The sequence below is a fragment of the Saimiri boliviensis genome, chromosome 10 (genome assembly GCF_048565385.1).
Source record: "Saimiri boliviensis isolate mSaiBol1 chromosome 10, mSaiBol1.pri, whole genome shotgun sequence".
Taxonomy (NCBI): domain Eukaryota; kingdom Metazoa; phylum Chordata; class Mammalia; order Primates; family Cebidae; genus Saimiri; species Saimiri boliviensis.
In genome coordinates, this window is record NC_133458.1 from 109,395,628 (window position 1) to 109,420,214 (window position 24,587).

Genomic DNA, 24,587 nt, shown 5'->3' on the forward strand with positions numbered 1-24,587 from the left:
GCAGAAAGCACACTGGCCTGTAGGTGGCCACTCAGCAGCACCCCAGCCCCACTTCTGACTCACAGCCAGTGAGGATGTCCTGAGCCCAGGGACCTCTAGTCATAGGAACACTATGCTCATTTGCAGCTTCTGTGAAGTACCAGCACACCAAGGAGAATGGGGCTGACTGCCACCATGATGCCCATCTTGGGGCTGAAAAGGGCCAGCAGGATCTGCCCAGTATCACCACCAAGTCCTGCAGCCTGTGCTGGACATACCATCAGAAGGGTCTGAGCAGGGCCAGACTCCTAGCTGTGTCTTGAGTCACAGGACCCAGGTCCTTCCGTGAGAGGACTCTCAGAACCATCTGACCAGAGGTCCTGGGGCTGGGATGTTGACAGTGAGTCCAGTTGACGATGGCCAGAATAGACTCATTAATGCCCAGGAAATTCAGCATCATTGCATTCAAACAGACCACAGATATTCAATTAAATTTCAGACTGCTGACAGTAGAGGGCTCCCGGATGTGCAACTGGACAGACTGTCAGCTGGGAGTAAGACAGTCCTGCTGGCAGAGGCCAGGACCATGGGACCATTTGGCCATCCCTGCCCCTTGGGCAGCTCATTTATCAGAGCCCTGGGAACAGCACTGAAGCTGTAGCTTAATCTCCCAGCCTGGGAGGGAAGGGCAGAGTGGACCACAGCCTGTCATGGCTCACTCCATGCTGAGTACAGAATTTAAGCTTGTTCTTAAGGAGCCCTTGTTCTGATGAAATTTTTTTCTTTGACTTAAGTGAGTTAAACAGCATACTTCCTCTAGGATGGTGGCACCAGAGATTCCAGCTGAGCTACTTAAAAATGCCAAGCCATTCAAAACATGGGTTTGTCCCCTGAGGCTAGAGTTGGGTTAACATGAATAAAGCCCCAGGCTGGGTCATGTTAACACTCTCTTATGGGCTGAACTATCTTCCCCCAAAACTCATATATTGAAATCCTAAACCATAGTACTTCAGAATGTGACCTTATTTGGGAATAGAATCATTACAGATGTAATTAGTTACAATGGAGTCTTCACCTAGCGTAGGAGAGGATAGGCTCTAATCCAATATGACTGTCCTTATAAAGGAGAAATTTGGATATACAAACAGAGGGGTAACAATGTGAAGAGATACAAGGATAAGATGGCCATCTTATCCTTCTAGGCCAGGCGTCCCCAAACCACGGCCCGCGGGTGGCTTGCGGCCCCCTGAGGCCATTTATCCGGCCCCCCCGCCGCACTTCAGGAAGGGGCACCTCTTTCATTGGTGGTCAGTGAGAGGAGCACAGTATGTGGCGGGCCTCCAACGGTCTGAGGGACAGTGAACTGGCCCCCTGTGTAAAAAGTCTGGGGATGCCTGTTCTAGGCCAAGGAGAGCCTAAAAAAGATCATTCCTTCATAACACTCAGAGGAACCAACTCTGTGGCACTTTGACCTTGAACTTCCAGTCTCCAGAACTGTGAGGCCGTAAATTTCTCTTGCTTAAGCCAGTATGTCCATGGCATTTTGTTACAGCAGCCTGAGCAGACTCACACACTTCCCATGGGCAGGCGGTGGGTGCATCCCAACTGCCTTGCAGGGCAACAAGGGAACACTCATTTGGAGAAAATCTCTTTTGACGGGAAATTTCTTACCAACTAGCCAAAGCACAGTAGAACTCCAAGTGAAAGAAGGCTGGGCTGGTAAACAAATCTCAGCCACTCTTTCAGCATTAAGACTCCATGCCAGAGACGACTTTTACTTTTTTATTTCATAAAACCCACTCACAGGTATTCATTCTACCTATAACTCCTTTAGGAACACATCCAACAGCAGTCTGTCGATATAGTCAACGTTTGCACATGTAAACTTTCTGAGGTTTTTTTTCTAACATAAAGCTTTTCTGCTATTTTATTTTATTTATTTTTGAGACAAGGTCTCACTCTGTCTCCTAGGCTAGAGTGCAATCCACAATCTTGATTCACTGCAGCCTCAACCTCCTGGACTCAGGCAATCCTCCCACCTCAGCCTCCAGAGTAGCTGGGACTACAGGCACATGCCACCATGCCCAGAAAATTGCATTTGTATTTCTTGTAGGAATGAAGTCTGACCATGTTACTCAGGCTGGTCTTGAACTCCTGGGCTCAAGCAATTTCCCCCCCTCTACCTCCCAAAGTGTTGGGATTACAAGCATGAGTACAGCACCTGACCCCTATTACACACAACAACAGTGGCATCTTTTCAGGAAACATCTTTGGAGATAATTCAAGACTTTTTCCAACCTGACTATGAGAGAGATCAGTCACCTCAGCTTTGACATTCCGGTGTCTGCTAATTCCCTTAGTAAATCCTTATAGCAAATTTGACAACAAATAGTTGATGAGCTATAACATGTAACTAAGCAAAACCAGCAAAAATCCAACCTCTAAAACAATGTCCAAAAGAAATAAGAGCTACTTTACTTCTGAGACCTGATATCTGTAAATTTTGTTTCCATTTCAGAAAAATGCAGAAATTGTAGCTAGCAGGATGTTTACAAAAGACAATTATTCTTTAACACCAAGTTCAGTTTTTAGCACCTGATTTCAGTGACAGACAAAAATCTCAAAGAAATGAGATTGTTTTGTTTTAGAAAAGAAACACACACACACACACACACACACACACACACACACATACATATACACACAAAAGCTCTGAGGTTTGAAGTAGATGAAACTCAGCTTAAGAATATGTTTAAGTCTTTAAAAAAAAAAAAACAGTGATTTCCAAGGTAGTGATCTTGGAAAGCTCTTCTACTAGGCCCCCCCATAGAAAATCGCTAGGCGGTAGATATGCAGAGGCAGAGCCCAGCAGGGATTCAGCCTTGGTTTGGGTGAGCTGACTCAGGTTTCTCTAATGCTGGTGAGAGGAAAGCATTTGAACTCAGGTTTCTCTAATGCTGGCGGGAGGAAAGCATTTGAACTCAGGTTTCTCTAATGCTGGCGGGAGGAAAGCATTTGAACTCAGGTTTCTCTAATGCTGGCGGGAGGTATGCAATTGAACTCAGACAGTGTAACAGGCTTCCCTCCATCCCCCAAAAGCCAGGCTAAAGGATGAGCCCTGGTGTGAGACCATATTCTGATTCATGTCTAAAAGAAAGTATGCATTTTATCAGTGTGGCCTTTTAAATAAAAAATGCAGTGTTTGGCCGGGCGCGGTGGCTCACGCCTGTAATCCCAACACTTTGGGAGGCCGAGTCGGGCGGATCACTAGGTCAAGAGATCGAGACCATCTGGCCAACATGGTGAAACCCTGTCTGTACTAAAAATACAAAAAAAAAAAAAAAAAAAAAAAAAAAAAAATTAGCCGGGCGCGGTGGCGCGCACCTGTAGTCCCAGCTACTCGGGAGGCTGAGGCAGGAGCATTGCTTGAACCCGGGAGGCGGAGGTTGCGGTGAGCTGAGATCGCGCCACTGCACTCCCGCCTGGCGCCTGGTGACAGAGACTGTGTCTCCAAAAAAAGAAAGAAAAAAAAATGCAGTGTTTCCGTGGGCAGAAGGATGTTCCTGGTAAAACTGTGGCCAGTGTAGTTCTGTTGTGTCCATGACCCTCTCCCAGCCCCAGGACGAGACAGAACCACTGCGGGACTGTGTTAAGGAACAAAAAACTTAGCTTACCGAGTCCACAAGCGGCGTGGTTTCAAAGGCAGGAATTTCGCAGGCCAGGCCTCCAACCAGGTCCCCAACCTAAAGTCCTCTGCCTGACTTTCCCGCGCGGGCTAGGTAGAAATTCCAGGAGCTTCTTGGTTCAAAAAGCCCGCGAAAAGCTCTGGGAGGAAGGGCCTCTGTTGCGGACCTAGTAGCCAATCCGGTGTCAGAGTTAAATATCAATCACTCCAGCGGAAGTTTGAAAGAACTCCTGTCATTGGACAAGAACGTGAGTGGGGTGGGAATAACTCCGAGGTTAAAAACCCTCCGCTCGGGCCGGCGCGGTGGCTCACGCCTGTAATCCCAGCACTTTGGGAGGCCGAGGCGGGTGGAGTACGAGGTCAAGAGATCGAGACCATCCTGGTCAACATGGTGAAACCCCGTCTCTACTAAAATTACAAAAAAATTAGCTGGGCATGGTGGCACGTGCCTGTAATCCCAGCTACTCAGGAGGCCGAGGCAGGAGAATTGCCTGAACCCAGGAGGCAGAGGTTGCAGTCAGCCGAGGTCACGCCATTGCACTCCAGCCTGGGTAACAAGAGCGAAACTCCGTCTCAAAAAAAAAAAAAAAAAAAAAAAAAACCCACGGCTTCTTACCTCTCTCTCATAAATCGCTCTCTGCTAAACATGACTCCAACGGTAAGCTCGAGAACTGGAAGCATCTTTGGGATGCCCCACAGCTCTGCTCCCGTCCCCCAGTTACATCTTTTGCAAGCATGGGGAGAGAGCTGAACCCCTGAGGCCCTCCGTGGTTACACTAAGAGTTTTTTTAAGCGTTGATGTCTTCGTATCAAACTATGCTTCAACCCTGCTCCACTAGCCCAACTCTTCGGTAAAACTGGCCAAACCCAAAAAGCTGATATCACTTTCAGGATGTCAGCTTTCATTAATGGAGCAAGGGTTCAGAGTCCTGTCCAACTGAATGGAGAGGGAAAGGAGTGAGTAGCACAAACAGGAGGTGAGATTCAAAACAGAGATCCAAGGTTTCAACGGATGCAGGCTCCGGGAGACAACAATGACTCTGAGAATGGTCACTGCTCCATGATCTGAAGGATACATTAGGGTAAGTGTGCCATCCACAGTACACATGCTATAGGCTCAGCTGCTCTATTCAATATTAAAACATGGGAGAACCCAATTCGACTGCAGAACTAAGATATCCAAGGAGCTCACACTTGGCTTACACGATTTTCTTGTTGTTGTTACTGTTGTTACTTCTTTAAGAAGTCGCTAGAAAAGGTAGGGGAAAGGAGAGCGTAGAGATAGATTTGCTAAAGGATACAAAATTAAAGCTAGATAAGAGGAATGAGTTCTAGTGCTCTAAACCACTGTAGGATGACTATATAATAACAATGATATATTACATAGGCCAGGCACAGTGGCTCACGCCTGTAATCCCAGCACTTTGGGAGGAGGCTGTGACAGGTGGATCATCTAGGTCAGGAGTTTGAGAGCAGCCTGGCCAACATGGTTAAACCCCGTCTTTACTAAAACTACAAAAATGTTAAGAAACTATTTTTTTCCAAGAACAGTAGAATTACAGGGCATGGTGGCATGCACCTGTAATCCCAGCTATTCAGGAGGCGGAGGCAGGAGAATCACTTGAACTCAGGAGGCAGAGGCTGCAGTGAGTCAAGATCACACCACTGCACTCCAGCCTGGGTGACAAGAGCAAACCTCTGTATGAAATAATAATAGTAAAAATCATATAGCTTCAAATTGCTACAAGGTGAATGTTGAATGTCCCCAACACAAAGAAATAATAAACATTTGACATGACAGATATACTCGTCACCCTGATCTGATCACCATACATTATATGTATTGAAACATCACTGTGTACCCTATGAATATGTGCAATTGTCTGTTAATTTAAAGAAATAAAACATAAAATAAGTAATGAATTAGACTGATTTACAGTTAGAATAAAATATAGAAATTAACATAAATTCATGTGGAAAAGCATGACTCAAAGCCACTGAATATTTGCCAGTGTTGATGGGGTCGCACTGGAACTATCCATGGGGACACCCCTGAGATATCATCAACTGCTCTCCACCTGCCCAAAAGCAAAGCACTTTTACCTTGACCCAGCATCTGCTCCAGGAAATTTATTCAAAAGAAATGATCCAGGGGAAGGTGTGTCCTTCATATAATGAAGTTTTTCATAACAATAAGAGCTGGAAAGAACCTTAATGCTCAACATAAGGAAATGGTGGAATAATTATGTGTACCCAACTGATGAACTATTATTCAACAAAATCATTAAATATAAAGACCCAACAGTAACTTTTAAAGTATTAGGCTTCAATATTAAGTGAGGGAAAAGCTATGGCTTTAATTATGTAAAAATATTGCATTATGTATGCCTAAGGATAAGAAAAGACCACAAAAGTAAGTTAATTAGGATAATAAAATTTTAGATGACTTTTTAAAAAATTCTCTTTTGTTTTAGCGCTGTTTTTACAATAAATAAAAATCAAAGCGCCGGGCGCGGTGGCTCAAGCCTGTAATCCCAGCACTTTGGGAGGCCGAGGCGGGTGGATCACGAGGTCAAGAGATCGAGACCATCCCGGTCAACATGGTGAAACCCCGTCTCTACTAAAAGTGCAAAAAATTAGCTGGGCATGGTGGCACGTGCCTGTAATCCCAGCTACTCAGGAAGCTGAGGCAGGAGAATTGCCTGAACCCGGGAGGCGGAGGTTGCGGTGAGCCGAGATCGCGCCATTGCACTCCAGCCTGGGTAACAAGAGCGAAACTCTGTCTCAAAAATAAATAAATAAATAAATGGTTTTAAAATAATGTTAAGAAACTATTTTTATAGCCGGGCGCGGTGGCTCAAGCCTGTAATCCCAGCACTTTGGGAGGCCGAGGCGGGTGGATCACGAGGTCAAGAGATCGAGACCATCCTGGTCAACATGGTGAAACCCCGTCTCTACTAAAAATACAAAAAAAATTAGCTGGGCATGGTGGCGCGTGCCTGTAATCCCAGCTACTCAGGAGGCTGAGGCAGGAGAATTGCCTGAGCCCGGGAGGCGGAGGTTGCGGTGAGCCGAGATCGCGCCATTGCACTCCAGCCTGGGTAACAAGAGCGAAACTCCGTCTCAAAAAAAAAAAAAAAAAGAAAGAAAGAAACTATTTTTTCCAAGAATAGTAGAAGTTTAACGATCTATTAAGCCAGGTGCTAAGATAAGTATGATGGGTACTATTCATCCATTATTCTTCTTTTTACATTTTTGTTTAAATCCATAAGATGGTTTATAATCCTGAAATATAATAAGGGTTTTTAAAAAGCAGATGTAAAAACATACTGATTTGTGCTTTATGAATGATACAAATTATTACAAATTATCACATGTATGCTGACACTAGGTACATCTGTTATGCATCAATGATTTTTTTTAAAAAGAAAAGCTCAAGAAAACCAGTAAATATAAAAACAGACAAGCTTCCTTCATTTAACAAATAGTTCCTGGCTTTAATCACTAAATAAGCATTTATTTGAGGCCATTTATTCACTCAGGCAGTTTGGTTATTCCACAGTTCATGCCAACACCTCACTTCGTAGTTCAGAAGAAAGAATTCACAGAGTATCATTGGAGAATGGGAGAAGGCTATGAAAAATAGGTCAGTTTAAAGACATTCACCCAGAGGGGCCTGCCCTCAATAGTTCTACTGTAATAACATTAAGATATGTAAACACATTCACATTTTATCCCCCTGGAGTTCTATTCTAACCCAATTGTGCAAGCCAAGAACTGAGAGTTAGCCTTGCGCCTCCTCTGCTCACAGCCCACAGCTCATGCTCATAGATATCTGAGGCCACCCATTTCTATCAAATAAGAAAACAGCTCCCACTCCTATACCAGGCACTGCTAGAAGCACATAACATCCACAAACTCATTTAATACTTACAAACAATCTCATTCTACAGAGGAGAAAAAGTTTATAGAAATTGCCTGAATAAGTAAACTAGCAAGTGGCAGAGCTGGGATGTGAACCCAGTCAGGCAGCTCCAAATTCTATGCATGGAACCACTTACATGGTTTCTACTCTGTTGCTGTTCTAGGCATTGCTGTAATGAATAACCTTGCACAAATATCACTTCCCATTTGTGCAAGGACATCTGTGGGATATATCCCAAGAGGTAGTTTCGTTAAATACTTAATTACATTTTTCATTGCTTTTCTCTGAACAGACTATAGCTCCTTGCGGGTCAGAAACTCAGTTTTGTTGTTCACCCACTATCTGGCACATAACAGAGGGGCATTTATGCTTTATTCCTTCCTTCTTTCACTTATTCAACAAATATTTACTGAACATCTACTGCGTGCCAGGCACTGTTCTGGGTGCTGGAGAAATGCATTAGTAAACCAATTGGGGAAAATATCCAGCTCTCATGAATGTAACATGTAGGATGCAGAGGCAATTGACAAATAAGAAAATCTGTGGTGCGGTACAGTATGATAAATACTAAAGAAAAATAAAGCAAAGAAAGGTGGAGCACAGGAGTTACCATTTTAAATGAACAGTTATCAAACAAATAAAGCCTTCTGATGAGGATGTTTAGCAGCAAAAGTAATTGTGAAAATTTTTTAAAACTCCAGTAAGGAGTTTTTAAAATGTCCAGTAAGAAGGAGTAGGCAGTCTGGCTACCTCTGTCACTGAACTTTTTTGAGGTTGATATACAGAGAGCAGAAAGAGCAGTGCCTGGGAACCAACTTCCACCTGTAACACTCTTTCATGGGAAAATAGGCTAATTCCCTAAAACAAACTGACATGTCAATGAAATACACTGTTTATAAACGTAAGACTACCTACACAGACACCAGCCCACTAACAATTCGTGAAGAGTGTCTCACTCCTTTTTTCCTGAACTTAAAAACTGTTATACAAACTTTCAACTGAAATTATTTTGATCCTAAAGATCACATAAAAAAGAAAACATCTCCTTTAACATGTATTTTATTTTGAGACAGAGAGGGAGAATATTCTGGCTCTAAGGATTCAGCAAAATGTAATTCAATGTCAATTACTGAATCTCTTCAAGCTGAAGCATTTGTCAGCAGAAAAATCCCATAGGATTAACTGTAGACTTTAAATCAGAAATGATGTAGGTAAATTACTGCAGATTTACTTCTACTGATAATGACATTTATAGGTGTTAATGTTTCTATAGTGGCATCAAGAATAATATTAATCATAATAATAAGCAATTGATTTCTATTTGATTTTAAAAACATACAAGATACTTGCTTAAGCACTCACACAAGTTTGATCTGAGCAATTCCAATCTGCTTAGGAAAACCTTGCTGATGTAATTCGAATACAGTTCTAAATAGATGTGAATTAATGCTAAAGATGTGACCCTACAGAATAACACTGAGCGGATGCATCATGCCCCGCTCTGCAGGGGCACATTGTGCAGTCTCGTGCTTTGGGGTCGGTACCCGTAGCATTTTGTTTATGCACTAAATGCAGCTAATGCTTTGTTCCTTAAACCTGAGAATTCACTGCACAGTTTTTACAATGAATGCTTAGAACAGAAATTACAGTTCAAATCCCACTTGTTTTTTTCTTTTTGTTTTTCTTTTTTTTTTTTTAAGAGTTTTTCTACATTTGCCCTTTTCTGATAAATTCTTCGGCCTTGATTTCATGCCGGTTATTAAAGTGTTCAGCTACTTTGGCCCTTCGGACAGGTTTTGATTAAAATAATCCAACCTCCCTAAATTCCCTGCAGTGCGAGTGTTTGTACCTGCCAGGAGGCAGAGGCAGGCAAGCAAGAACAGACCCTGATCTCACTCCAACCTCACTGGAGCTCTACCGAAAACCAATGCAAGGACTCACCGGGTTCCTGAGTCTGCAGAGCCAATTCTTCCACAACAGGGCTTGGAACTGGCGCCCGGCGTGCCCCATGCCCGCTGCTCCCTGCTCTCAGTCAGGAAGCCAGCCTGTAAGGATAGTGCTTATATCTGCTGGGCTCAAGTGAAGGCATGCTGCCTATTAGTCAATTCTAACAAAAGTGAGTGATGCAAGAGAGATTACTCGTGACTGAAAAAAGCGGGCATCAGATGTCCCCTCTTGTTCTGCGTCTGCTGAGAAATCTTTTCACTAGCTGTTCAGTGTTTTGCGAGGGTTGAGTTACAGAAAGCTGCCTTCAGGGACTTTCTCAGGCATTCACGCAGAGGGCGCCCACCCTTTCCAAGAACCCAGATAACTGATCTGTGGGACAAGAAGTAATGCCCACATTTATCATTTACCTCCCTTTTTTCTGTATATTAAGTCTGTGGAATTTTCCTTTTTTCTTCTGAAGCATTGGTTATTATACTAATTTGCCAAAATATTACCGTTTTGGTGGTCCCATGGCAGAGAATTTGAAGGGAAGGAGATGGAAGCAGCGTTGGGGTCTAGGGAGTTTGGGGAATGGGTGACTCAAGTTCCACTCTGCTGCTGCACCTGCACTTCATGCTTCTCTTTCACCATTTCCTCCAAAGGGAGTGGGATCTACGTTTCAGAGGGTAGCAGGTGCAGACGTGGCAGGTGGCCTGTGGATTACGTCTGAGTCCTGTTTGATTCCGGCACACTTGTACTTTTTAAGTGGCATGATGGATTCAGCTGGCTAGCTGGTGGCTCCATCGTCCTGGAAGCCAGGCCCTCTTGAGTTCCCGTTGCCCCCAGTTGTGGTCAGAAGGATTTCAGGCAACTCAGTCTTGTGGTCTTCTATTTCATAAAGCAATTTTCACAAGCTGTGAATGCTCGATAAATGGCTTTTGCAATAGGAAACAGGGAACACAGGCTTCAGCAAAGAAATTGACTCAATTGTTCTGTAAAGTTATTTTTTAAAGGAGACCTATTTTATTTTTTGTTATATGACTGGCAGCACTAGAGTAAAGGCCGTTACTTAGCAGAATGGGGCCCAGTGCCCATACGTGGATTTGCCTGATCACCATATGGTGTCCTCCCTTGACCTATGACTTCTCAAAGGTCTTAGGGGTTGCCTAAGTCTTACTACTCTGGTTCTCTTTGCAGATAATATCTAGAACACCTTACACTACAGGTAATTGTCATAATTTATTTTAATCTAGTATAAGAAAAGGCCTCCAACCATAAGGTTTTTCTCATGTTATGTTCACAGCAGCCAGTTTCTATGCTGCTGTGCCAGAATTATGCCAAGGGCATAAAAATTATTTTATCCATTGCTTTCATGGAACAATGCTGTGTTAGGGTTTTCAGATAAACAGAACCAGTGGTAATTGATTGATTGATTGATTATAAGAAATTGGCTTATACAATCACGGAGGCGGGCAAGTCCTAAGATCTGCAATGTGAATTAGCAAGTCAGAGACCCAGGGAAGCCAGTGATGTAGTTCCAGTCCAAGTCCAAAGACCTGAGAACAGGAGACCCAATAGTGCAGTTTCCATCCAAAGACTGGCAAACTTGAGATCCAGGATGAGCTGGTATCTCCATAAAGTCTGAAGGCAGGAAAAAAAAAAAAAAAAAAAAAAAGCCAATGTCCCAGTGTGAAGGCTATCAGACAGAAATAATTATCTAACTTAGGGGAAGGTCAGACTGTTTATTCTATTTAGGTCTTCAACTAATTGGATGAGGCCCACTCACACAATGGAGGGCCATCTGCTGAACTCATTCTACCTACTTAAATGTTAATGTCATTTATAAACACCCTCACAGAAACTCCCAGAATGATACTATCTTTTGGTCTATGTTTCAGCCAAGAAAACAAGCAATTAATCCTTCCTAACTCCCTGAGCTGTCACATTGAATGTAAAACCACTGCTTAGTGAGGCCGTATTAGTAAAATTTGCCTGATCCAAATTTATGTTCCTTCCTTCATTATCCCACACCCTTATATCCATTTCCACACATATTCCCTAGTTTTCTGCTTGTATAAATTGGAAAACTCAAATTGTCCATTTGATGGATAGCACACTTCCTCATGGTTTATACCTTATATCTCCCCTTATAGGTGCTGCTGGGACTTGGATCTAGTTATAGGTGTGAAATGAAAGAGGAATGCTTGGGGGGTAGGTTCAGAGGAGAAGCAGAAGGGCCTTGCATGGCAACTGCCTCCTGGTAGGACATTACAGTTTTCTTAGGCAAGGCAGGAGGCAGGGTTAATCCCCTCAGACGTGGGATAAGAGACTGCTTCCACTAGGACTGGGGATTCTGCCTCTACTTGGGTGTGAAGACCTCTTCCACTAACAGAGAAAACGGAATTTTAGGGGCTCAGTGTCTTCAGCTTCATCAGAATCTTCCCTCATACCTCCATTTCAACTTTCTGCACCCTATTCTCTTCCAATCAGTGCCTTTACTTTAATAGTAGACTCATTGACGATGAGCTCTTTTCATATTTGTTGGCTGCATAAATGTCTTCTTTTGAAAAGTGTCTGGGCCAGGCGCGGTGGCTCAAGCCTGTAATCCCAGCACTTTGGGAGGCCGAGGAGGGAGGATCACAAGGTCAAGCGATCAAGACCATCCTGGTCAACATGGTGAAACCCCGTCTCTACTAAAAATACTAAAAATTAGCTGGGCATGGTGGCGTGTGCCTGTAATCCCAGCTACTCAGGAGGATGAGGCAGGAGAATTGCCTGAACCCAGGAGGCAGAGGTTGCGGTGAGCCGAGATCGCACCATTGCACTCCAGCCTGGGTAACGAGCAAAACTCCATCTCAAAAAAAAAAAAAAAGAAAAGTGTCTGTTCATATCCTTTGCCCACTTTTTGATGGGGTTGCTTGTTTTTTTTTTTCCATAAATTTATTTGTAGATTCTGCACATTAGCCCTTGGTCAGATGGATAGATTGCAAAAAATTTTTCTCATTTTGTTGGTTGCCTGTTCACTCTTACCCTGCAAGACTAGCAGTAAACTTGCATTGTAATTCAGCCAGTTGCAAGATGAGATTCTGGTTTGATTTTCAGCAATCTCAGCCCTGCAGCTACAGGAAATAAGGGTCACTTTTGAGGAAACACATAGAAACTTTCAGGTCATTTATGCAGCACTTCAGCTGGGAATTTGACCCCAAAGGTCATCCTTTTCTTTTTCCACTTTGTCCAGCAACATTAGAAGCAACCAGTCAACCTCATTTTACTCATGAGTTTGACAAAAAATCTTAGAAAATATCAAATACAAGATCATCCAGACCCTTGCTTCTTATTAAGGAGTATCTAATGGTGATATTTTATGCATCTTTATTGCCACATTATGTCATGGACCACCATTTTTCTTTTTACTAGAAACAGAGTCAGTAGTCTTTAAATCTAACCAGATTAGAGAATTAATTCCAGAAACCTCAGAACCTATTTCAGTTTACCCTTAAGATTCTCTTCTTCTAGAATTATTCTTAGTACCAAAATCTGTATTAGGGTTCTCCAGAGAAACAGAATCATATGTATATTTATATATGCAAAGAAATTTGCTATAAGGAATTCGCATAAGCAGTTACGGAGCTGGGCAAGTTCCAAGATTAGCAGGTGAATCAGCAACTTGGAGATAATGGTGTAGCAAGTTGGAGAGACAATAGTGTAGCTCTAGTCAGGTTAAAAGCCTGAGAACCAAGAAAGCAAATGGTGCCATCTAAAGGCCAGCATGTTTAGTAACCACAAAGAGTCAACGTTTCAGTTCAAGTCTGAAGGCAGAAAAAAAGTTGAAGTATCATTTTTTTTTTTTTAGATTGTCAAAGTTAAGGGATAAAATATTTATTTTATTTTTTTATTATACTTTAAGTTCTGGGGTACATGTGCAGAACGTGCAGTTTTCTTCCATAGATATACACATGCCATGGTGGTTTGCTGCATCCAGTACCTTGTCATCTACATTAGGTATTTTTCTTAATGCTATCCCTCCACTATCCCCCCATCCCCTGCTATCCCTCCCCTAACACCCCACCCCCTAACAGTCCCCAGTGTGTGATGTTCCCCTCCCTGTGTCCATGTGTTATTGTTCAACACCCACTTATGAGTGAGAACATGCAGTGTTTGATTTTCTATTCTTGTGTCAGTTTGCTGAAAATGGTTTCCAGCTTCATTCATGTCCCTGTAAAAGACATGAATTCATCCTTTTTTATGGCTGCATAGTATTCCATGGTGTATATGTGCCACATTTTCTTTATCCATCTATCATTGATGGGCATTTGGGTTAGTTCCAAGTCTTTGCTATGGTAAACAGTGCCACAATAAACATACTGTGCATGTGTATTTATAATAGAATGATTTATAATGCTTTGGGTGTATACCCAGTAATGGGATTGCTGAGTCAAATGGTATTTCTATTTCTATATCCTTGAGAAATCACCACACTGTCCTCCACAATGGTTGAACTAATTTACACTCCCACCAACAGTGTAAAAGTGTTCCTATTTCTCCACATCCTCTCCAGCATCTGTTGTCTCCAGTTTTCTTAATGATCGCCATTATAACTGCTGTGAGATGATATCTCAATGTGGTTTTGATTTGCATTTCTCTAATGACCAGTGATGATGAGCTTTTCTTTATATATTTGTTGGCTGCATAAATGTCTTCTTTTGAAAAGTGTCTGTTCATATCCTTCACCCACCACCATAAAGCCTCCAGCTTTGTTTTTTGTCTGTTGGTGTGTTTGTTTGCTTTTTGCTTAGGATTTTCTTGGTTTGAAGTCTCAATTTAAAGGCCACTGGGCAGGCAGAATTCTCTTACTCAGGGGAGGATCAGCCTTTTTGTTCTATTCAAGCCTTCAACTGATTCGGTGATGCTGACCTACATTAGGGAGGGCAGTCTGCTGTATTCAATCTACACATTCAAATATTAATCTCATCCAAAACACACTAACAGACACACCCAGAATAGTATTTGACCATATATTTAGAAATCCCATGGCCCAGTCAAGTTGACTCATAAAATTCACCATCAGAAATGCTATGAGTTTAGTATTTACATTTTCTTTAATTCTAGTTTGTGTATTAGTATCTAAAAAGATAGAATTTCTGGTTTGTTTTCTTTTTCCTGATTTTTTTAAAATAATGTCCACTTTTATTTTAGATTCAGGAGTTACACGTGCAGGGTTGCTGTCTAAGTGTACTACATGATGCTGAGATTTGGGGTATGATTTATCTCATCAACCAGGCACTGTGCATAGTACACAATAGTTAAGTTTTCCGACCTTTGCTCCCTCTCTCCCTCCCCTTCTAGTAGCCCCAGTTTCTATTGTTGCTATATTTATGCCTATATGTACCCAATGTTTAGCTCCCACTTATAAGTGAGAATATGCAGTACTTGGTTTCCTCTTCTTGCATTAATTTGTTTAGGATAATAGCCTTCAGCTCTATCCATGTTTCTGTGAAGGACATGATTTTATTCTTTTTTATGGCTATGTACTATTCCATGGTTTATGTGTACTACATTTTCTTTATCTGGTTCACCATTGATGGGCACCTTGGTTGACCCCATGTCTTGCTACTGTGAACAGTGCTGCAATGAACATACAAGTGTGTGTCTTTTTGATAGAACAATTTATTTGCTTTTGGATGGACACCTACTAAAAAGATTGCTGGAATGAATGTTATTTCTGTTTTAAGTTATTTGAGAAATCTCCAAACTGCCTTCCACAGTCGCTGAACCAAATTACATTCCCACAGACAGTCCATAAGTGTTTCCTTTTCTCCACAGCCTGGCCAGCGTCTGTTGTTTTTTGGCCATTTGTATGCCTCCTTTTGAGCAGTGTTTGTTCATATCTTTTGCCCACTTTACAATTTTTTTTTTTGCTTGTTCAGTTGTTTAAGTTCCTAATAGATTCTGCATATTAGACCTTTGTCAGACGCATACCTTGCAAATATTTTCTCCCATTCTGTTGGGTGCCTGTTTATTTTGTTGATTGTTTCTTTTGCTGTGCAAAATCCTTTTTGTTTAAGTCTCACTTGTCATTTTTTTGGTCACAGTCTCTTTTGAAGACCAATGTCCGGAAATATGTTTTCTAGGTTTTCTTCTAGGATTCTTATAGTTTGAGGTCTTACATTTAAATCTTTAATCTATCTTGAATTAGTTTTTGTATATGGTGAAATGTGGGGATCCAGTTATTTTCTTCTGTGTATGGCTAGTCAGGTATTGCAGGTGTGTTCCAGCAGAATTTATTGAATAGGGAGATCTTTCCTCATTGCTTATTTTTGTTGACTTTGTCACAGATCAGACAGCTGTAGGTGTGCGGCTTTATTTCTGAGTTCTCTATTTTGTTCCATTGGTCTATGTGTCTGTTTTTGTATAAGTACCATGCTGTTTGGTTAGTATAGACATGCCGTATCATGTAAAGTGGGGCAGTTTGATGCCTCCAGCTTTGTTTTACTTAGAATTGCTTAGGCTATTCAGGCTCTTCTTTGATTCCATATGAATTTTATAATAGTTTTTTTTTCTAATTCAGTAAAAAATGACATTATTAGTTTGATAGGCATAGCATTGAATCTACAGATTGCTTTGGGCAGTATGGCCATTTTAACAATATTGACTCTTCTAATCCATGAGCATAGAATGTTTTTTCATTTGTTTGTGTCATCTATAATTTCTTTTTACAGTGTTTTGTAGTTCTTCTTGTAGAGATCTTTCACCTCTTAAGTTGGGAGTATTTCTAGGTATTTTGGGTTTTGCACCTATTGTAAATGAGATTGCATACTTGATTTGGATCTTAGCTTGAATGTTATTTGCGTATGGAAATGCTACTGACTTTTTTACATGGATTTTGTATCCTGAAACTTTATTGAAGCTATCAGTACAAGTAGCCTTTGGAGTTTTCTAGGTATATAATCATAGAAATCATCAGCAAAGAGAGAAAATTTGGACTGAATTGCCTTCCCCCAAAATTTAATGTTGAAGCCCTAACCCCCAATGTGACTGTATTTGAAGATGGAGCCTTTATGGAGGTCAATAAACTTAAATGAAGTCATAAAGGTTAGTCTCACCTGATATTATAAGACTGATGTCCTTACAGGAAAAGAAGAGACAGCAGGAGTGAACACACACAGAGGAAAGGCTATGTGAAGACATAGCTAGAAGGTGGCCGGCTACAGGCCAGGAGGAGAAGCCTCACCAGAAACCAACCCTGATGGCACCTTGAGTTTGGGCTTCTGGCCTCCTGAACTGTGAGAAAATAGCTTTGTCTTGTTTAAGCAGCCCACTCTGCAGTATTTTGCTATGGCAGCCCTAGCAGACTGACCCAAAGGGGTTAAAAATGGGACCTGCAACCTAAGCTTGCGTTTGGGTGCCTGAAGATGAATCTTGCTAAGGAATTTAAGGTTGATGCTCACACCTTACCTAGATCAGGGAATTCCTTTGACCCTGAAGGTCCCTGAGGAAATCATGGAGTTAGCGGAAAAGTCTTTATAAAAGAGGGTCCAGAGGATGAAATTTTTGGAGATCTTGTATAAAGCTGAATCTCCCTCAGAGGAGAGCTGCTCCCTCTATATTCATTATGGAATCACAAATTATCTGTGCAGGACAGACTGCGCGCCTCATGCATCAGTCACTGCAAATCAGAATTCCATGTCTGCTGGTACTTTGTCATAAGACATCTCATATTGGTTTATAAAAATAACATTTGGCTTTATGACTAATAACAAAACTTGCTCCCAGTCTCTGCACTTTTTTGCCCCTCCACCATCTCTGATCTTTTCATCCCAAAGCCAATCTACCTGATATTTTAAATGGAGGTCTGACTCCTCAGAGAAGTGGAGGGGTTAAGAGAATGTGAAGCCTGGCACAGACCAGGGAGGGAAGAAAGAAAGGAGGGCCTACCAGGAAAGAAATGAAGAACAAAGGCCCCGCAAGCCAAAACACCATCTTATCTCTTTCCCAGTTACACTTAAGTCTAGTGCTGCTTGGATGGAATACGTTTCAAGCATAAATTGAGTTGGTCAGAGCTGACTAGTTCCCAAAGAGCCTAGCAAACTGTCAGATGAGTACGCAATGGACTTGAATGCATGAGATGATCAAGAACACACTTGACTGATTCCTTTGAAAGGTTATGGTAATGTGGCTTCGAAGTTATAAGTAAAGTATTCAGCGTTTTCAGGAAAAATTTCCTCTTTGTCTCTGTTAAAAAGCTTTATTAAAATTACTGGCAATAAGCAGTTCGAAGTTCCATAGTTTAAAGAACTTTCATGACCCAAATATTTGATTGTAATGTATAAATCTTGAAAATAATTGCCTCAAAGGTAATTTAAATAACTTGCTTTTTTCTGACACTGAACTTCTCTCTTGCTAATTTCTGTAATTTCTTATTAATCTGAATTAGTTTCCCTTCTTAACATTAATAAAAAGCATAATTTCAATTTCTGTCTAAAGAATGTCTGTTCAAAAGGTAATAAATTGATAGGGACAAGTGATTTTCAACTTTTAATGCTATTTAGTGTCCACTGAGCTAAGAAAATTTAAAATAAATCCTCAAACATCTACTAACAATTACATTTCTCCATTGAAAGAAAAGTTGTCTAGATTTTAAGGGCATTGAGTAGAATTCTCCTTTTCATCTCTTTGATACAATCTGAGATTTAAATCATGGTCCTTGCATCTTCCATTTGAGTAAAATTATATTTCTCCAGGTGAAAATATGAAATGCAAAATCTGTTTACTCTGTTATCAGAGCCTGTAGGTCTAATTGGAAAACATAGAATGGCACGATCAGAATTCATTTAGCAATAGGACTTAAGGATTACCATTCCTTCAGAATAAAAATAAGGGAAGAGAATTTGCCCTAAAGGTGCCATTGCCAGGCTAGGGCAGTGAGGAGCTGATGCCTCCTAAATCAACAGTCCAGAATCCTGAAGACCTCAAGGAGAAACATTCATACAATATATATGATTATATACAATATAGATATTTGTATATAAATATACAATTATATTTGTACAATATCTTGGAATTTCCAAAATATGTTTAAATGCATCTTCTGTGATGCTCGGCAAACCAATAAAATAGGTAGGTATTACAAGTTTTATTTCACAGATGCAAAAACTAAGGCTTGATATTTCGCTGAATAAACAGAGGCAGTTAGAATAAAACTTTCACAGAATCCCTCCACCAAATGGACAGGCTTGCCTCATCTTTACTCAGATCATCTGCCTTCCCTCCTGACACAATGGATCGACCCACCTTGTGCCTTCCAAAAGACAGCTTCCTCCTGCTGCACTGACTGCATCTCATGCCCTTTGCAGGATTATCTGTTTTCCACCCTTTAGTGAACGTGCAAACATGCTAAGATCGCTACCACCCAATAAAAATCAGTTCTTCCAAGTACTGCTCTGTGTCTTTGCTTATTAACATCAGAATTCTTCAAAATAGTCGTCAGTCTTCTGTCATTGCTTCTCAGCCTTTGGCTAAGATCAAGTGTCTATCCTTTCTGCCCACAACTCTTCATTCTACCCACCTTAAATCCACGGCAGTCAGGCTCTGTCCTCACCACTCCATTGACATTTCTTCTGTGACCTCCATGCTCCACATTTCCACGTCTAAGAGCCAGACCAAAGAAAAGCCCTTCCTGCCCGCCCCCAGCCGTGGTGTTTGGCTGTTTTGGAAGTACTTCCTTCCTTCCTCACCCCTTTGTCTTGCCTCCTCTCCACCTTTCAGGCCCAACCTTCTCCGTCTCTGTTATCATTTCTTCCTCATCTTTCCATCCTCTGAACTTCAGAGTGTCCTGGACTCCGTTTTTGTCAGTTTCTCATCTCACCCACACCTCAGCCAAGCTCATGGCTTAAATACCATTTGTGCACTCACTGCTTCCAAATTTGTACACAGGTCTGATCCCTCCCCTCACCGACATTCACAGTGTTGGGTGGTCCTGAGCAATCCTCCACATCACCTCACCTCACTGCTGAACTCTACTGAAATGCCCACGTTTGAATTTGGGCTCTTGTCTCCAGGGCCACAGGCCCTTTGTTGCTATGACCTCTCATCCTGACCGTAAGACCTCTCTCCCCTTTTTCTCAGAGACACAGAGAACCTTCAGCTGTTCTCTGACATCTCTAGTACTGTAACTCAGTGAGACTATCTCTGCCTCAATGACTTCCTGTCATCTCTACCACTCTTAACGCCATGATAGCACAGATTCCATGAAAGATTTTCATCACCCAGGTCTTCAGGTGGAAGTGGATCACTAGCCTCTACTCAGATACCAATTGCTATTTGGGGCTCTGTTGTCCCAGCCTCACCTTGGAGATAACATGGTAGGGGAGAAGAGATGGGTACAGCATCTCCTCTTAAAACTATTTCCATTCAGTTTTCCCTAATAATCGCATCCATATGTGTTTTAGACTAATTTATCTAGACTCCTAGTGAGTAAATTTTTTTTTAATCTGATAACTATTATTCTTTCTCTCCCTCTCTCTCCCTCTCTCTCTCTCTCTTTTTTTTTTTTTTTAATAAAGATGGGGTTTCACCATGATGGCCAGGCTGGTCTTGAACTCCTGACTTCAGGTGATCCACCCACCTCGGCCTCCCAAAGTGCTAGAATTACAGGCATGAGCCACAGCGCCCAGCCAGTAACTATTATTCTCGATTATTCTGCCTTATGTCTGGGCCATGACCTTTATACTCAAAACCAAGATTTAAGGTTCTCGTTCCAGTTAGGATGAATTAACCCCATCCCACCCTATCTCCCACTTACTACAACTAACATCTCTTAAAATAGTATAGAGAAAAGGTTATTGAAGAATATTGAGAAGTAAATAGAAGCAGAGAGACCAGACAGAGAAATCAAACTCAGAAAATAACCCAGATGGCAGTAAATTGTTTTCATTTTTTCTTAAAATTTGGTTCCTCTCATATTGCCTTACATAGAATTTGGGACAACGAAAATCCTGAAATTGTGAACAGACACATATGGGAAAGGCTGCAAGGGGGAGAAACACACACACACACACACACACACACACACACACACACACACACACTCTTACACTACACAGAGAACCTACAAAAGAGTCCCTGTAGTATGGAACACTGTTGAGTCTCCCAACTCTAGTTCTGGTGAATCCCCATAACAAATGTGGACTCCTGAAGTGGTGACAGTGGTGATAGCAGCCCCGCAGCCTCAATTTCTTGCTGCTTTGCCCTGAAGTGGACACTGTTGTAGGAAGTGTGCAACAGCACAGAAACAATAAAGTGCCAGCTTCCTAACTAGGACACCAGGAAAGAGTGACCCTAAGAATTGCTGTGTGTGAGGAACTCCACAGAGTAGAGGGAGCTAAAGAAGAGAGCCTTTAGATCAATATATGAAGTCCTGGGATCATCCCCGAACTATGCATGCACAGAATAGACAAGAATCAACATAGCAAAGATTCAGAGAACTGAACTACAGCTTTGAACACTCCCCAGATTGGCCCCTAGGTGGCGCAGATATCAAGCAGACAGAACAGCCCTGCAGCAGCTTTGAAATTAAATTAACATTGAATGCACATCCTACATAAAATGAGTCAAGACTTGCAGAGCAAACCCAACTAAGTTAACTTCCTGATAAAACAAAGCAAAACGGGCTGGGCACCATGGCTGACGCCTGTAATTTCAGCACTTTGGGAGGCCAAGGTGGGTGGATTGCTTGAGCTCAGGAGTTCAAGACCAACCTGTGGAACATGGTAAAACCCTGTCTCTACAAAAAAAATTCCAAAAAAATAGCAAGGCATGGTGGCACACACCTGAAGTCCCAGCTACTTGGGGGCCACTGAGGTGGATCAGCTGAACCCCAGGGGCCATGGCTGCAGTGAGCAGGGATAGCACCACTGCACTTTAGCCTGGGATGCAGAGTGAGACCCTGTCTCAAAAAAATAAAAGTAAAAATTCCCCCCAGATTTTATAAGGATCCAAAATCTTGTAACAAAATATTCAAAATATCCGAGAGAATCCACAATTATCCAACCTACGTAAGAGCCAGAAAAACCTTTTTAAAGCTCTCAGAGGAAAACGCAGTCAACAGATGGCAATCCCAAGATAACGCAGATGTTGAAATTATTAGATAAACACTTTAAAGCAATTATTATAACGATGCTCCATTAGGTGATAGCAAAGACTTTTGAAAAAATGACACTAATTCTTGGCAAAGAATTCGTTGTTATAAAAAAACCAAATGGAAAATTATAGAAATGAAATCTAAAATAACAGAAATAAAAAATTCCCTAGAGAGACTCAATAATTGAATGTATATGAAAATTAAAAAATCAGGAAACTAGAAGATGGAGCAATAAAAGTAGTCTAATATGAACAACAGAAGGGGAAGATGATTTAAAAAAAAGCATAACCTCAGGAATGTATGAAACAATACCAAAGATTCTAACATTCTGATCAATGATGAGCCTGAACAAGAGGAGAAAGATATTAGCACAGAAAAAATATATAGAGAATACAGTGATGCAACACAAAAAGAGTAATTCACGAAAGACAAAAATTATAATTTTAATTTATCAAAAGTAAAACATGAATAGACATACCAGTGAAGAAGATATACAATAGCAAATAAGACCATGAAAAGATGTTCAGCATCACTAGCCATCAAGGAAATACAAATTAAAACCAAGCTGGGATATCATTACTCATGTCTCAAAACAACTAAAGTAGAAATTAGTGTAAACACCAAATGGAAGCAAGCATGCAGTTAAATTAGATTTCTCATACATTGCTGGTGAGATGGCTAAATGGTATGCCCACTCCAGAAATAGTTTGGAAGTTGCTTTAAAAATTGAACATACAGGCCAGGCATGGTGGCTCGTGCCTGGAATCCCAGCACTTTGGGAGGCCAAAGCGAGTGGATCACTTGAGGTCAGGAGTTCAAGACCACCCTGGCCAACGTGGTGAAACCCTGTTTCTACTAAAAATACAAAAATTAGCTGGGTGTGGTGGCACATGCCTATAGTCCCAGATACTTGGGAGACTGAAGCAGGAGAATCACTTGAACTGGAAGGTGAAGGTTGCAGTGAGCTGAGATCATGCCACTGCACTCCAGCTTGGGAAACAGAGTGAGACTCCATCTCAAAAAAAAAAAAAAAAAAAAAAAAAAAAAAAAAAAAAAAAAAAATTGAACATACAGACCAGGAGCAATGGCTTACACCTATAATCCCAGCACTTTGTGAGGCTGGGATTATAGGTGTGAGCCATTAATCAAGGTGGGCAGAGCTCTTGAGCTCAGGAGTTCAAGACCAGCCTCAGCAATATGGCAAAATCCTGTCTCTACAAAAAATATAAATAAAAATAATTAACTGGGTGTGGTGGCACGTGCCTATAGTCCCAGCTACTCAGGAGGCTGCAGTGGAAGGATTGCTTGAGCCTAGGAAGTTGAGGCTGCAGTGAGCTGAGATCACACCACTGCACTCAAGCCTAGGCAACAGAGTGAGATCCTGTCTCAAAAGTAATAATAAAAAAAATTAAAACTAAACATGCACTCACCATATAATCCAGCAATCATATTCCCGAGCACTTATTTAAACAATGAAAAAATGTTCTCACAAGATCCTGTACATGAGTGTTCATAGCAACTTTATTAGTAATAGCTCAAAACTGGAAACAACCAAAATTTCCTTCAATAAGTGAATGATTGAACAATCTGTCTTACATCCATACCAGAGTAATACTTAGCAATGAAAATGAACAAAGAGATGGATATGGTGGCTCATGTGTGTAATCTCAGCACTTCAGGAGGCTGAGGTTGTCGGATCACCTTAGATCAGGAGTTCAAGACCAGTGTGGCCAACATGGTGAAACGCGGTCTCTACTGAGAATATGAAAATTAGCCAGGCATGGTGGTGGGCACCTGTAATCCCAGCTGCTCAGGAGACTGAAGCAGGAGAATCACTTGAACCCAGGAGGCAGAGGTTGCAGAGAGCCAAGATCATGCCACTGCACTCCAGACTGGGCAACAGAGCAAGACTCTGTCTGGAAAAAAAGAAAGAAAGAGAGAGGGAGGGAAGAAAGGAAGAAGGAAGGAATGAAGGAAGGTTGGAAGGAAAGAAGGGAGGGAGGGAGGGAAGGAGGGAGAGAGGAAGAAGAAAGAAGGAAAGAGAAGAAGGAAGGAGAGAAAGAAAAGAAAGAGAGAAAGAAAGATGAAAAAAGAAAGAAAGAAAGAAAGAAACAGTGAGCCAGGTGCGGTGGCTCACACTGTAATCCCAGCACTTTGGGAGGCCGAAGTGGGCAGATCATGAGGTCAGGAGATCGAGACCATCCTGGCTAACCCAGTGAAACCCTGTCTCCACTAAAAATACAAAAAAAAAAAAAAAAATTAGCTGGGTGTGGTGGCATGCACCTGTAGTCCCAGCTACTCGGGAGGCTGGGGCCAGAGAATTGCTTGAACCCGGGAGGTGGAAGTTGCAGTGAGCTGAGATTGAGTCACTGCACTCCAGCCTGGGTGACAGAGCGAGACTACATCTCAAAAAACAAAACAAAAACAAACAAACAAACAAACAAACAAAAAAAAACGGAGAAGGGAAGGGAAGGGAAAAAGAAAGGAAGGAAGGAGGGGAAGGAAAGACATTGCTGGCATTTCTGTGGTGACCTGCCTGTCACCTGCAACGTGTTAACTGATGAACACCTAAGAATGCAAGCCATCTTTCCTGATGCTTTTCTTTCAAACTCGAACAAAGACCTATATCATAAATAACAGAAAACATAGAGATATCCCTACCACTGGGCCATGATTGCCTTTTGGGGTCTGTAAGAAAAACATGGAAAGTCGTTTTTAAAATAGCGACCAAAGCCAGTTACAGAATACAAAACATTGTTGTCAAATTTGCTTTAATACACATAAAACTATTAACAAGTTTTGAGTTTGGATTTGAAGAATAAGATGAATAATATAATTTGATGGAAATCTCATAGAAGTGATTGTTTAGACATTGATTTTGTTCTTAGATTTTGCAATGAAAAAAGTGACAGCACCATGACAAATGCTGTTTT

General features: G+C 41.5%; 1 protein-coding gene across 2 annotated transcripts in view; it reads right to left on the reverse strand.

Annotated features, from left to right (window-relative positions):
• The window catches only part of ABCA13 (ATP binding cassette subfamily A member 13), a 427,963-nt gene extending 417,530 nt beyond the window's left edge, over positions 1-10,433 (reverse strand). Inside the window, exon 1 of one of the 2 annotated variants that reach the window (XM_074379707.1) lies at positions 9,531-10,433. In XM_074379707.1, coding sequence (XP_074235808.1) covers positions 9,531-9,599 — 69 coding nt within the window. In that variant the 5' untranslated portion in view covers positions 9,600-10,433. The remainder of the gene's footprint in view (positions 1-9,530) is intronic. The other variant, XM_074379706.1, reaches the window with a different exon arrangement.
• Between the last annotated feature and the right edge of the window lie 14,154 nt (positions 10,434-24,587).